The sequence below is a fragment of the Cebus imitator genome, unplaced genomic scaffold (genome assembly GCF_001604975.1).
Source record: "Cebus imitator isolate Cc_AM_T3 unplaced genomic scaffold, Cebus_imitator-1.0 Scaffold6, whole genome shotgun sequence".
Lineage (NCBI taxonomy): Eukaryota > Metazoa > Chordata > Mammalia > Primates > Cebidae > Cebus > Cebus imitator.
This window is the reverse complement of record NW_016107321.1, coordinates 10,043,321-10,057,520: the sequence shown is the minus strand read 5'-3', so window position 1 is coordinate 10,057,520 and position 14,200 is coordinate 10,043,321. Positions and strand designations below refer to the sequence as shown.

General features: G+C 37.9%; 1 protein-coding gene across 7 annotated transcripts in view; it reads left to right on the top strand.

The window, feature by feature from the left end:
• Positions 1-14,200, top strand: part of SCAF8 (SR-related CTD associated factor 8) — a 248,254-nt gene that overhangs the window by 74,352 nt on the left and 159,702 nt on the right. For all 7 annotated transcript variants that reach the window (XR_005201851.1, XR_005201857.1, XM_037742039.1 and 4 more), the window contains 6 exons: positions 805-936; positions 1,424-1,536; positions 3,067-3,260; positions 7,798-7,898; positions 11,154-11,267; positions 13,205-13,361. Coding sequence is in view for 5 of the 7 variants with exons in the window: in XM_037742039.1 (XP_037597967.1) it covers positions 805-936; positions 1,424-1,536; positions 3,067-3,260; positions 7,798-7,898; positions 11,154-11,267; positions 13,205-13,361 (811 nt within the window). In the remaining 2 variants the exon portion in view is untranslated. The remainder of the gene's footprint in view (positions 1-804; positions 937-1,423; positions 1,537-3,066; positions 3,261-7,797; positions 7,899-11,153; positions 11,268-13,204; positions 13,362-14,200) is intronic.

The window sequence follows — 14,200 nt, the reverse complement described above, 5'->3', positions numbered from 1 at the left end:
TGTAGTAGAGACAGGGTTTCACCATCTTGGCCAGGCTGGTCTTGAACTCCTGACCACGTGATTCACCCACCTCAGCCTCCCAAAGTGCTGGGATTACAGGTGTGAGCCACTGCATCTGGCCTGTTTTTTCTTTATAGCATTTTTTATTAATGCTAATTATCAGTGAAAATCTAGGTTCATTTACTAAGTACCATTATATATTTTTCGTGCTATAATTCCTTTATTAGTCCTCTGTAGTTTATATTTTCCACAATTAAAAATTTATTTGGGTTGGGTACGGTGGCTCACGCCTGTAATCCCAGCACTTTGGGAGGCCGAGGCTGGTGGATCACACGAGGGCAGGAGATGGAGACCAGCCTGACTGATACGGTGAAACCCAGTCTCTACTAAAAATACAAAAAAATTAGCAAAGGCATGGTTGCAGGCACCTGTAATCCCAGCTACTTGGGAAGCTGTGGCAGAGAATTGCTTGAACCCAGGAGGTGAAGGTTGCAATGAGCTCAGATTGCTCTATTGCACTCCATCCTAGGTGACAGAGCAAGACTCTGTCTCAAAAAAAAATTATTCGATTTTACCATTTTAATATTTTAATCCCTTTTATGGAGCTGTACCCTGCTTTTACATAGCTTGAGTTTATACAAATGTACAATTCTGGATTTATTACTTTATAAATGATTGAACATGGAATTTCTTTTATGTGTGGGGCTTCTTTTAAAACATGTAGTTGTGATGTTTGTTGTGTTTAACATTCTCATCCATAATAAAAAGTATCTCCCAATGTTTGTTTGTATATTTTCTCAATAGACCACTCCTCAGGATAGTCAGGAAGGAACATTTGGGTCAGAGCATTCAGCGTCACCATCACAAGGGAGTAGTCAGCAGCATTTTCTTGAACCTGAAGTCAATTTGGATGATTCCATAGATATTCAGCAGCAGGTAAAAGTAAATGGTTTTCTGGGTCATAAATTTCTAAAAGTAGTTAAAGAAAACATATATTTTATAATAGCAGTGTGCTAGAATGTATTTTTCCCACACTTAAGCTCCACGTTGTAGTCATTTTACGTATTAGGATTAAGCTTGTTCAAGGCCTAAGCTTAGCCTCTAGGCCAAGCACATGGCCCACAGCTGCTTTGAATGCGGCTCAACACAAATTTATAAACTTTCTTAAAACAAGATGAGTTTTTTTGTTTTTTTTTTGCAATTTTTTTTTTAAAGCTCATGAGCTGTCATTAGTGTTAGTATTTTTTATGTGTGGCCAAAGACATTTCTTCTTCTAATGTGACCCAGGGAAACCAAAAGATTGGCCACCCCTGTATTAGGCATTAATGCTCCTATTGTCAATATTTTTAAAGACAGTATTGTCAATGTATAACCCAATTTCAACCAGCCTTTCTGTTTGTTTGCTGTTCTTTTGACTTTCAAGGATATGGATATAGATGAAGGGCAAGATGGAGTGGAAGAGGAGGTCTTTGAACAAGAAGCTAAGAAAGTGGCGGTTCGCTCAAGATCCAGAACACATTCACGTTCTCGTTCAAGGTTCTACAATAATATTTAATAATAGCTGTGTGTGAACTTTAAAAATGTTGGCTTTATTTCTTTGCATCAAGATGAAATGTTTTCCTTGGGATGACGTATTTTTTCACAGTCTCTCAGAAAAAAAGTTATTTCAAAAACAAGATAACCTTTGTTCTGTTTTAATTGATATATCTGTGGCCATTTATTTCAGTAATTTACATAAGATTGGCAGCCATATCATGAGACTGGGATTTTGAATTATATTTGAATTTAGTTAATATGAGGACACCCAATTTAGAATATTGTTGCCTCCAAACAACAGTTAATTCAGGCTGTGTTTCCTGGATTCCATTTCATCTCACACACCAAAAATGGTCATACAAATCTACAAAATTTATCTTTATAAACATTATTTATAAAACAGTTTTCTTTATGAGCCTAACTTAAAGGTATCAGTATTTAACATTTTTATATTCTATCTTTTTGCATATGAATGCCCCTGAAAAATCTGAACAGTAAATGCTGGAAGAAGGGCCGTACATTTGATGAGTTTTTCAGTGATTTCTTGTTCTTGTCACAAAGTTCTGTGTTGTTATCTATTGCAAATGAGAGCCTGTCAATTCAACTTGCTCTAAATCCATCTCATATCACTGAATTATTTTCCTGAAACAATAACAATCGTAGTGTTGAAATTGTCTTTATTTGTCGTTAGCAGCCTCTTACTAAGCATTTTGAAGAGAACTGAATGGCATGTGGTTGACAGGCAAAGGTGTTTCAGTGTCACCCTCTATAAGCACCATAAAATTTTATAAGTTGGAAACTACTAAGCAGAATTATGTAGTGGCCTAATGCTGTATCACGTAACTGGTCTTTTAATTTTCTTTGGTCTTTCATTCCTGTTCTTCTGTTTGAAAAATGAGCTGGAATACACTACAAGAAAGTGAGGCCCTTTCTAGAATCTCATTCTTGCCTTTTTCCTCTTCATTGTGAATAGTCACCCATTCTCAGAATCGTTGCCAACTAATACTAATGTGGACCTAAGCAGTATACGGATTTGAGGAAAAATGCTTTTTTTAATTTTTTTTTTTTTTTTTTTTTTTTTTTTTGAGACAGAGTCTCACTGTGTTGTCCAGCAGGCTGGAGTGCCAGTGGCGTGATCTCGGCTCATTGCAACCTCCACCTCCCAGGTTCAAGTGATTCTCCTGCCTCAGTCTCCTGAGAGCTGGAACTACAGGCATGTGCCACTACGCCCCGCTAATTTTTGTATTTTTAGGAGAGGTGAGGTTTCACCATGTTGGCCAGGCTGGTCTCGAACTCCCGACCTCATGATCTGCTCACCTTGGCCTTCCAAGAGTGCTGGGATTACAGGCTTGAGCCACTGAGCCCTGCCGTGAAATGCATTTTTGACACTTGATTGTACTTCAGAATATTTTAAGATATTGTCACTAAATATAAGACAACTTTTTTTGTTGTTTTTTCCCTCACTTAGAAGTGACAAATTTGATAGAAGGAAAACATTGTTGTTAGAAGTAAAATAAAATTTTTTTGTAGATCACCAAGAAAACGAAGGTCTAGGTCACGATCTGGTTCTAGAAAGCGTAAACACAGAAAGCGATCGCGTTCCCGCTCAAGAGAAAGAAAGAGAAAATCATCACGATCGTATTCAAGTGAAAGGAGAGCCAGAGAAAGAGAGAAAGAACGACAGAAAAAGGGATTACCTCCAATTAGATCTAAAACATTGAGTGGTAAGTAACATATGTCTACAACGCCTTGGTTTCAATGCATATTTAAAAAATAGTTAATCTGCTACAAAGTCTCTTAGCCAAATTTTATTTTCAGATTAAGAAGTTTAAAAGTGGGTTGGTAAGTGAGTAATTTTGTCTCTGTTTTTTGTAACATGATAGAGAAGAAAAAGGAAGAACAGATTCTGTTCAAAGACCAAGGTCGTTGAGGGTTGATTTTTTTTTCCCCCCCAAATGCAAGTTAGAAAATCTGTATCGACTAATGATATAAAAAGCAGACTAGGCTGGTATCTGTAGCATGGACACAGTGACATCTGTCTATAGTATTCTAACCAATTATGGCCACCAGGTCTATAGGAGTAATTATATGAAGCATATACTTAGCTATATATAATTTTTAAAGCAGTTATAACATTATGGGTTAGTACTACGGGAGAATTCCTGCTGTACAAACTTTCCATGGTTGCATTTTAATCAGTTACGTACAATTAGAACAGATTCGGTAGTGGTGGGGTTTGGTTTTGGAGTAGGCTTGGAGCAGGTTCATTTGGTAGGAAAGTTAAGTACAGCAAAATAAGCTTTAATTAGTGTCAAATTTTGCCTAGGGTCTTCTTGGGTTATGGCTTTTAAGATGAACTAAGAGATTGCATACTTGCAAAGAAGTACATAAAATAGACCAAACTGTCATTCTTTCCAAAGAACTAAACATTGATTGTGTTATCTAATTTCTGAAGACTTCCAAATAAATTCCCTGTGCCAGAGAGTTAGAAAAATAATTGATATAATTTATACTACTTGAGCGTCTTGGAAACCCAGGCCTGTAATAAAAGGCAATAGCCATCTTCTTACTAAGTTTTGGCAATTTTTGTAGGCCTTGGCTATCTTGCCTGAATTTTATCTGGTTGTGAGAGCTAGTGTCAACCTAATAATATTGATATTCCTTGCTCTAGAAGTTTGTTTGTTCCTTAGGGTGAGAGTATACATTTAAACATTTTAGTGCTGACTGATAAAAAAATGATGTCAAAGGTCTGAACATAAAACCTCTATTGTGCTTTCTCACATGATTTCCATTAAGACATTCAGAGTCATCTATTTATTTGCCAATATTAGAGTAAGGCTTTTAGGCAGAGTCTCTCTCATTTAGTTTCTCACCTAATTTGCCACGTTGTTGATGTCACTGTTTAAATAGTTTTTAACTGTGGAATTTATTTTTTATTTCTTTTATTTTCATGGGTATAACAAACAGCAAAAAGGAAAATAAAAAAGCACATAAGCAAATAAGGCATACCTCATTTTATTGCACTTCACTCCATTGTACTTTGCAGTTACTGCTTTTTTTTAAAATAGATTGAAGGATTGTGACCACCCTGTGTTAAGTACATCTGTTGGGCACCATTTTTCCAGTAGCAGGTGCCCACTTTGTCTCTATGTCAGCTTTTTTTATTTATTTATTTATTTTTTTTTTTGCAATAAAGTGTTTTAAAATTAAGGTGTGTACATTATTTAGATGTAATGCTGTTGCACACTTAATAGGTTATAGTGTAGCGTAAACATAACTTTTATGTGCACTGGGAAGAACAATTTATGTGACTCACCTTCATCTGATTGTTTACCTCACAGCTCTCCTTAATGAAAAGCAGTATCAATTTCCTGTGATTTGTATTCTTTCTTAACACATTTTGAACATATTGATAGTGTTTTCATACTATTGTTTTTAGCATGGATTTTAGAACACAAAATTTTCATGAATAGGGAATATAAAGCACCAATGAATAGTAACATTCCAGGAATCAAGTCTCCCTTCTGCATGGGATGTAAAAAATCATTAGTGCTTTCTGAGAAAAAAATGGCATTCGCTATGGGAAAAATGTGTAGAGAGATAATATTGAAAGAGATGGGAAATATGGAGCAGAGTTTAGGGAGATTAAGGCAGCTGGAATATGCAAAACCGGTAATAAAGAGGAAAAAGTGAATGCCAGGTACAGTGGCTCACGTGTAATCCAGGCTACTTTGGGAGGCACAGGCCAGCAGATTGCTTGAGGCCAGGAGTTTAAGACCAGCCTGGGCAACATAGTGAGACCCCATCTTGACCAAAATGCCAGGTACAGTGGCTCATGTGTAATCCAGGCTACTTTGGGAGGCACAGGCCAGGAGATTGCTTGAGGCCAGGAGTTTAAGACCAGCCTGGGCAACATAGTGAGACCCCATCTTGACCAAAAAAAAAAAAAAATTAGTTGGGCAAAGTGGTTCACATCTGTAGTCCCAACCACTCAAGCAAGAGGTGGGAGGATCACTTGTTCCTAGGAGGTTGAGAGGCTGCAGTGGGACATGATTGCATGTCTAGCCTAAGGAGCAGCAAGATTCCGTGTTCCAGCCTGAGGAACAGAGCAAGACCCTGTCTCAAAACAAACAAACAAAAGAATCCTTAAGGCTGGGTGCGGTGGCTCAAACCTATAATAGCACTTTGGGAGGCCAAGGCAGGAGAATTGCTTGAGTCAGGAGATTAAGACCTACCTGGGAAACAGCAAGACCTTGTCTGTACTAAAAATAAAAACTTAACCAGGTATGGTAATGTGTGCCTCTGGTTTCAGCTTCTGTGGAAGCTGAGGCAAGAGGAGTTGGAGGCTGCAGTGAGCTATGATTAGGACACTGTATTCTAGCCTCAGCCTGGTGACAGAGTAAGACCTTGTCTCCAAAAATAAAGGGGCAGGGAGATCTATTCCATAAAAGAGCCCCAGACTTCTGTTAAGGGTTGTGGTAGATTGAATAATGGCTCACCAAAAGGTACCTACATTTAAATCATTGGAATTTGTAAATATGTTACATTGTATGGTAAAAGGGACTTTTCAGGCCCTTTTAAATTAGGGATATTGAGGTGGGGAGATGAACTTGGATTACCCCAGAAGACCCAGTTTAATTACATGGGTACATAAGAGGGGAGCAAGTATGTTGGAGAGAAAAAGGTGATGTGGTGATCAAAGGAGAGAGAATTTGGGAAATGTTAGAGGTGGTTTTGAAAATGGAGGATGCGGCCGTGAGCCAAGAAATGCAGGCACCTTTTAGAACCTAGCAAAGATAAGGAAACAGATTCTCCCCAAGATCCTCCAGAGGGAATGCAGCCCTGCTGACCCATTGTAGATCTTCAAAATTATAATGTAATACATTTGTTTTATTCTATGTTTATGTTATTTTGTTACAGCAGCAATAAAAAACTAATTCAAGTCCAGGCATGGTAGCTCACCTCTGTCATCAGCACTTTAGGATCACTTGAGACCAGGAGTTTGAGACCAGCCTGGGCAACATGGTGAAACTGCATCTCTGCTAAAGATACAAAAAAATTAGCTGAGCGTGGTGATGCACACCTATAGTCCCAGTTATTCATGAGGCTGAGGGTGGAGGATTGCTTGAGCTCAGGAGGTGGAGGTTGCAGAGAGCCGAGATCACACCACTGCACTCCAGCCTGCGCAACAGAGCAAGACCCTGTTTCAGAAAAGTAAAAACCTAATGCAGAGCTCCTTGAGACTTTAGTTGAAGATTAAATTGAATATAGGGTAAGACTACAGGAGATAAACAACTGTCAGGGAAAGAACAATGACCAGGGAATATGTGTTAGCTAAGTGATTTCTAAAGCTTACACAGGTCTGGAAGATGTCAGAGTTCTGACTAACCAGAGACCTGGTGGAAAAAACCTAGGACACTCAGTAGTGATCTTGCCAAGGGTAGTACCTTTATTTGGGGCTAACTTAGCCATAGATTAAAACCTGCCTTAGACCTGTCATATTATAGATAAAAGGTAGTCAGAAATGTGGTCACTGACATAAATCCAAATACAAGGTATGGAAATTATACGAAAGTGTCAGCTATGAATGTTTTTAAAATAAACATCTTCTGTAAAAGGAGGCATTTCGTGGAGGCATGAACAATACAGCTGAAAATAGGCAAGGTGTTTCCTGTTTAATATTTGTTAAAGGGATGTGGCTTTCAACAGTTAAGTACCTTTAAGTCTTTCAAGGGGTTCTGATTTGGCCATTTTCCCTTTGTATCTTCTACGCAAAGGATTGTTTCCTTAAGGATAAGATACTGTTTTCAGATTTATCTCTTGATTAGGGAGACACATTTACTTAGTTCTTCCAGCACAGAAGGACACTTAAAAGGTTCACAAATGGGATTACTGTGAGAAGTGGTTTTGAAACTTTGTTGCACATTAGAATCACCTAGGGAATTTTACAACTCTCACTTTCCAGTCTTTCATACTACATGTCACTCATCCTCTTAGAGTGGGACCCTGGCATCCACAGATGGTTCAAGTGTGCAGCCAACCTTGAAAACAGGTGACATGCAAGTGGTTCACTTGGCAAAGATCTGAATTAATACTTGTGATTTTAGTTAATTTTAAACATAACAGATGCAGGTGTTCATTAAAAATTATTTTGAATATATTATCTTTAATTATTATTTTATTACTGTTTTTTCCTCAGCTACGTTTGAAAGAAGTAACTGTCTATATGATTTAGGTCATTTGTCTCTTATGTCTTGACAGTATGTAGTACTACTCTCTGGGTTGGGCAAGTGGACAAGAAGGCAACACAGCAAGATTTAACCAACCTGTTTGAAGAGTTTGGACAAATTGAATCCATTAATGCAAGTATTAGTTCTTAATAATTTAAGGTTAAAAAAATGAGGTTTTTATTCATACAAAGAATCATTTCTGTTCCTGGTTAGCCCAGTAATGTCTGCCTTTAATAATGCACATCTTTTCAAGAATTGTTTTACTTTGATAATGCCTGTGTTTATTTTGGTGCTGTTTCTCTTCATAATTATTACTATTTTAAAAATAGAATTCTAGCAAAATATTCTTGAGTTTTATAACAGCGTAGCATGTTTGATTCCTAACATCATCAAATGTTTGAATTAGCAGGAACCCTATGTGTAGTCTAGTTTAATTCCTTTTTTAAAAAAATGTGTTTAAGGGCTGGTATGGTGGCTCACGCCTGTAATCCCAGCACTTTGGGAGGCCGAGGTGGACGGATCACCTGAGGTCGGGAGTTTGAGACCAGCCTGACCAACATGGAGAAACCCCGTCTCTACTAAAATTCCAAAAAATTAGCTGGGTGTGGTGGCCCATGCCTATAATCCCAGCTACTCAGGAGGCTGAGACAGGAGAATTGCCTGAACCTGGGAGGCAGAGGTTGCAGTGAGCTGAGATTTCGCCATTGCACTCCAGCCTGGGCAACAAGAGCAAAACTTGTCTCTAAGAAAAAAAAAAAAAAATGCGTTTAAGGAAATGGAGTCCCACAGAATTGTAGTCACTTGCACATGAGGAGCTGTGGAGACACAGCTAGACTTGGGATCCTGAGTCTCTTTTGCCTTTTTCTTTTCTCATTCTCTGGTGCTCTTTTACTGTCTTTCTTATCTAACAGAGCAAATGTTAGGTCAAAAAATCACTATGGTAAGCGAAGTGCTAGTAAGTGGAGCATAACTCTTTCACGCGTGATTCTTGCACTAGTTTTGCACCACCCAGTCTCCTCCTTTGAGTCTGTTTTATTCTTTATAAGGCCTGATGCTTTTTTCTGAAGGCCAGATATCTGTGGTTAGCCATTTTAATTGTTCTTTTATTTAAAAATTATTCACTTTCTTCCTTCCTCCCACTATGTAATGAAATGTTTTGTAGTCATTTGGGGAGACATTTATTTGTCTGTCTGTCTGTCCATCTATCCATTCATCTATCCATGCATCCATCCTGGAAGACAGGAAGTATAAGGACACTTAATTCACCAAGCTTCTGATTTCATTCCCTGTGGTTATAGTTTTATGTCTGTGGGATCTTTTTTTTTTTTTTTTTTTTGAGACGGAGTTTCGCTCTTGTTACCCAGGCTGGAGTACAATGGCACGATCTTGGCTCACAGCAACCTCTGCCTCCTGGGTTCAGGCAATTCTCCTGCCTCAGCCTCCTGAGTAGCTGGGATTGCAGGCACGCACCACCATGCCCAGATAATATTTTGTATTTTTAGTAGAGACAGGGTTTCACCATGTTGATCAGGATGGTCTTGATCTCGTGACCTCGTGATCCACCTGCCTCGGCCTCCCAAAGTGCTGGGAGTCTGTGGGATCTTTTATCATTTTTATCCGAATATTGCCCAGTTTTTCCTTTCTAGTCTTAATTCCTTCCCAGTCTTCCTTAAATGACCAAACTTGACTTTTCTGTAATAATAACAGAATTCTTTGAGTTGAGTTGAACCATTTTGCATCTTTCTTTTGTGTGTGATCTCTCTGGAGCCTCATAAGAAGCTGGTTAAGTAGTTCACATACTGTTATTTTCTAATGTGGAAACGAAGTGATTTGTTTGAGTTACACAGGTGATAAAAAGGTGATTGGTTAAGGATTTCAACCTGGGTACTTCAGATTTCTCTTTGTATATCACAAGAGTGCTGTCAACATTTCATACTCTCTTATCTTTTCAGATTTCACCTGTTAAAACATCAGTATCTTTCAGAGTCTATAATCATATGCCTTCTCTGAAGTTTTTTTTCTGACTTTTCCCGTACCCTTAAACTAGTGATTCTCAACTCTAGCTGCATATCAGTAATATGTCTTGACATTTGAAAAGTTAGGGATGCCCATGCTCAGTATCTTTAAATTTTTAGCGAAGTGCCAGAGCTGCATAGGTGATTCTCATGCACAGCAGGAATCATTGCTCTGAATAGAGCTTGTGTCCAAGTAGCATGTTGGATTTTTCTGTTTATCATATTTGTAGTCTTTCTTGTATCCCTTGAACGTCTATTTGCCTTATCTCTCTCCTCTATTGTATTACTTTTTGAGAGTATAGCACTAAGTTATTTTGTGAAATTAAGATTCATAATCCACTAATTTAATTTTGGGGGCTTCAGAGACAAAAAGTCCATTCAGTTTGGCATTTAGTAGGTCATTGGTGATCTTGAAGACAGTGGAGTATTTTCCATGGGGTTGGTAAGGAATTAGAGCTAGATTGCAATAGATAAAAGAAGAATGTCAAGGTTTAGATAGACTTCTCTCTTAAGAAGTTTGATATTAAAGAGGCAGTAGCTTAACGTAGCTTTCTCGGCTCTTCTTAGCAAGGCTGAGAAAAAGATTTATATGTAAGCTTTAATAATAGGTACGCTTTATTAGGTATTGAGTGAAAAAAAATAGAATGCCTTTTGAGTTTCTCAAAAAGAAATGCTGTGCATAGGTTTCTGAGTGTATTAATGATAATTTTATGATCTGGTAATTGTAGAAAAGTTAAATGCTTTATAAATCAGTCTCAGATCCTAACGCTGGGGCTATTCTTTATATTAAAACCTTTTCCAGAAGCACTTGAACAAAATAAAGTTTTATAAGATTGAAAAGTTTTATCATCAGTTGTTTCAGATTATAGATTTTATATTAAAGATAAGATAATTCCACAACAGAGAAACCCTTCTTGCATTACTCAATGAAATATTTTGAAAAATTGAAGTAATATTAGGAATAAATTGTTGCCTTCAAATATTTTGGCCACATAACATTATTTCCCTTTTATCTGGTGGTGGTCTGGTGGTGGTATACATATGAAGCTACACATTTTTTGTTTTGTTTTTAATAGTTCTTTCTCTGTGCTCAGAAAATATTGCCACGTGCTATTTAAGATTTCCTATATATCATGGCTTATAATGAGACCTAATTGAGTTTTGAATTTGGGGATTTTAAAATTGAGTTATTAATTATTGTACATGAATTGTACCTACTAATTAACAGCTGGAGGAAGAAAGGGGAAAATAAATCAGTAATCTATCAAAATTGAATTATTAGTAAGTAGTCAATGTTGTGTATTTAAAACCATAAAATACCAGAATGAGTTTCTGTTCTTATACCCTTTCTTAAAATTTTTTTTCTTATTAGATGATTCCTCCCAGGGGCTGTGCGTACGTCTGCATGGTTCATCGACAGGATGCATTTCGAGCTCTTCAGAAACTCAGTTCTGGATCGTATAAAATTGGGTCCAAGATCATTAAGGTGAGATTTGGTGGAGTGGAGCTTGGGATGGGGGTCAGTATTTTTAATGTCTGTTATATTGAAGTCTGAATTTTTCACAGAAGGGTCACTAGCTCTTTTATTAGATTATTAGAACGTCCCTGCATTATATTCTCTTTTAATGTTATGGGCAAACCTCATCAGAAACTTATTATTTGAGTTCATTGAGTTTCAGAATTAGATGTAGGTAAAAATAAGTCTGATAACTAGAACTTTAGTCAGTTAGTTGAAATTACACTTGCACAGCTTTCTGAGTCAACTAGGGCACCATTGTATGAGTAGAACATGTTCATTTTATAATGTTGTCTTTCATTCACTTTTTCTTTCAATACTCCTTAATTATATCTTCTAATTATATTATTGATTCTTGACATCTTTTTTTAAAAATAAACCAGGCCCTTGTGAAGAGATTATATATCAGAATATTTTTATTTTCTTTGTAGTCTTTGCACTGAGAATTTTTTGAGTATTTTTCTATTACTTTCTATGATTAATTCACAATTTCTTTTTTATTTGAAGTTTATCTCATCAGTTCTGCAACTGACTAAAAAATTTTCAAATACCTATGTTCATTGAAGTTAATATGTGCTCATCTTTTGTCATTGCATGGCAGTTTCTTGCGTAAACTAAAGTACTCCTACTCTCCTCTGGAATAAAAGATTTTGTTTAAAATAACAGGCCGGGTGTGGCAGCTCACACCTGTAGTCCCAACACTTTGGGAGGCCAAGATGAGAGGATCATTTGAGCCCAGGAATTTAAGAGCAGCCTGGACAACATGGTGAGACCTCATCTCTACAAAACAATTTAAAAATTAGCTGAGTGTGGCTGGTTGCAGTGGCTGACGCCTGTAATCCCAGCACTTTGGGAGGCCGAGGCAGGTGGATCACAAGGTCAGGAGTTCGAGACCAGCCTGGCCAATATGGTGAAACCCTGTCTCTACTAAAAATACAAATATTAGCTGGACCTGGTGGGGGGCGCCTGTAGTCTCAGCTACTTGGGAGGCTGAGGCAGGAGAATCTCTTGTACCCAGGAGGCAGAGGTTGCAGTGAGCCGAGATCATACCATTGTAGTCCAGCCTGGCAGCCTGGCAACCAAGTGAGACTCTGTCTCAAAAAAAAAAAAAAAAAAAAAAAAAAAAAAACATTAGCGGAGTGTGATGGTATGCACCACTGGTCCCAGCTGCTTGGGAGGCTGAGGTGTGAGGATCTTTTGAACCCATGAAGTCAAGGCTGTAGTGAACCATGATCGTGCCACTGCACTACAGACTGGGTAACAGAATGAGACCCTGTCTCAGCAAATGAAGAAAAATGCTATTCTAATTACCACTGATGTAGGTGGACATTTTTATGGTGAAAAGTAGATTTGTATTTTCTCTGGAAATGCATTGCTCTATTAGAGTTACAATAAGAAGTGGAAATCCTTTATTATAAATACTAGATCTCATGTAAGTTGTATAAAACAAAACTGGCCAGGCGCAGTGGCTCACATTTCCCTAGAACTTTCGGAGGCCGAGGTGGTGGATCACTTGAATCCAGGAGTTTGTGACAGCCTGGTCAATATGATGAAATCCCATCTCTACTAAAAAATACAAAAATTAGCTGGTTGTGGTGTCACCTGCCTACAGTCCCAGCTACTGCAGGGCTAAGGCAGGAATATCGCTTGAGCCCAGGAGGTCAAGACCACAGTGAACGATGATCGTGCCACTGCACTTCAGCCTGGGTGACTGAGTGAGACCCTGTCTCAGAAAAACAACTGGAAAAATATTTTTGGCTACTGTTAGTTTTCCAGCTTTGCCTTTCCAGTTGTTTTCTAAAACAAATTTTACTTGTATTTACATTAAATAAAATTTTGAACTTTCTTCCTTGTTTTTGTAGTATGTATATATAAGCTTCCTTTTTTCCTCTTCCCATTTATAATAGATCGCATGGGCTTTAAACAAAGGTGTAAAAACAGAATACAAACAATTCTGGGATGTGGATCTTGGAGTTACATATATACCATGGGAAAAAGTTAAAGTGGATGACTTGGAAGGTTTTGCAGAAGGAGGCATGATTGATCAGGAGACTGTAAATACTGGTAAGAACTCTAAGGTCTTTTTATTGTTAAAAAAGTATGCTCAGAAGGTTGTAGCTGAAATTAATTTGGGATGATAACATGAACTGTGTATCCTGTATTCATCTCCCAGAAAAGAGAAAAGATACATTACCATGCCCTAGTGTACAGGCTTAATGGGACCTATTTTATAGGTGTTGAAGTATAGATTAGAAAGTATAGAAGTCTGTAAATGTATAGAAGTCTATAAATGTAGCATTTTTTAATTTTTTTTTTCAAATGTTGAATCTGAGAATTATATATAGGAGGAATTTTTCCAAACTAATTATTTCTAATTGCTTCAGTTTAAGTGGGAACTTGGGCTTCTTTGAAACACTTTGCAGATTATTTTGAGTAGTATCCATGTTGAAAACAGCAGGAATAGAATCTTAGTTTAGGGAGTGCTAATTCAGATTCATACAATGTTAAATACTTTCTGGGATGCCTTTTATAATACCAAATGATCATCCAGCCTGCTTCCCCCCGCCCCCCACCAATTGTCCTTTTATTTTAAAACAGGCCAGTTAAAAATTGACAAAATGAAAGGCTGGGCACGTTGGCTCACGCCTGTAATCCCAGAACTTTGGGAGGCCAAAGCGGGCAAATCACAAGAACAGGTGTTCGAGAGCAGGCTGACCTACATGGTGAAACCCTGCCTCTACTAAAAATACAAAAATTAGCAGGGCCTGGTGGCATATGCCTGTAATCCCAGCTACTCGGGAGGCTGAGGCAAGAGAATCACTTGAACTCAGGAAGCGGAGGTTGCAGTGAGCCAAGATTGCCCCATTGCACTCCACCTGGGTGACAGAGCGAGACTCTGTCTT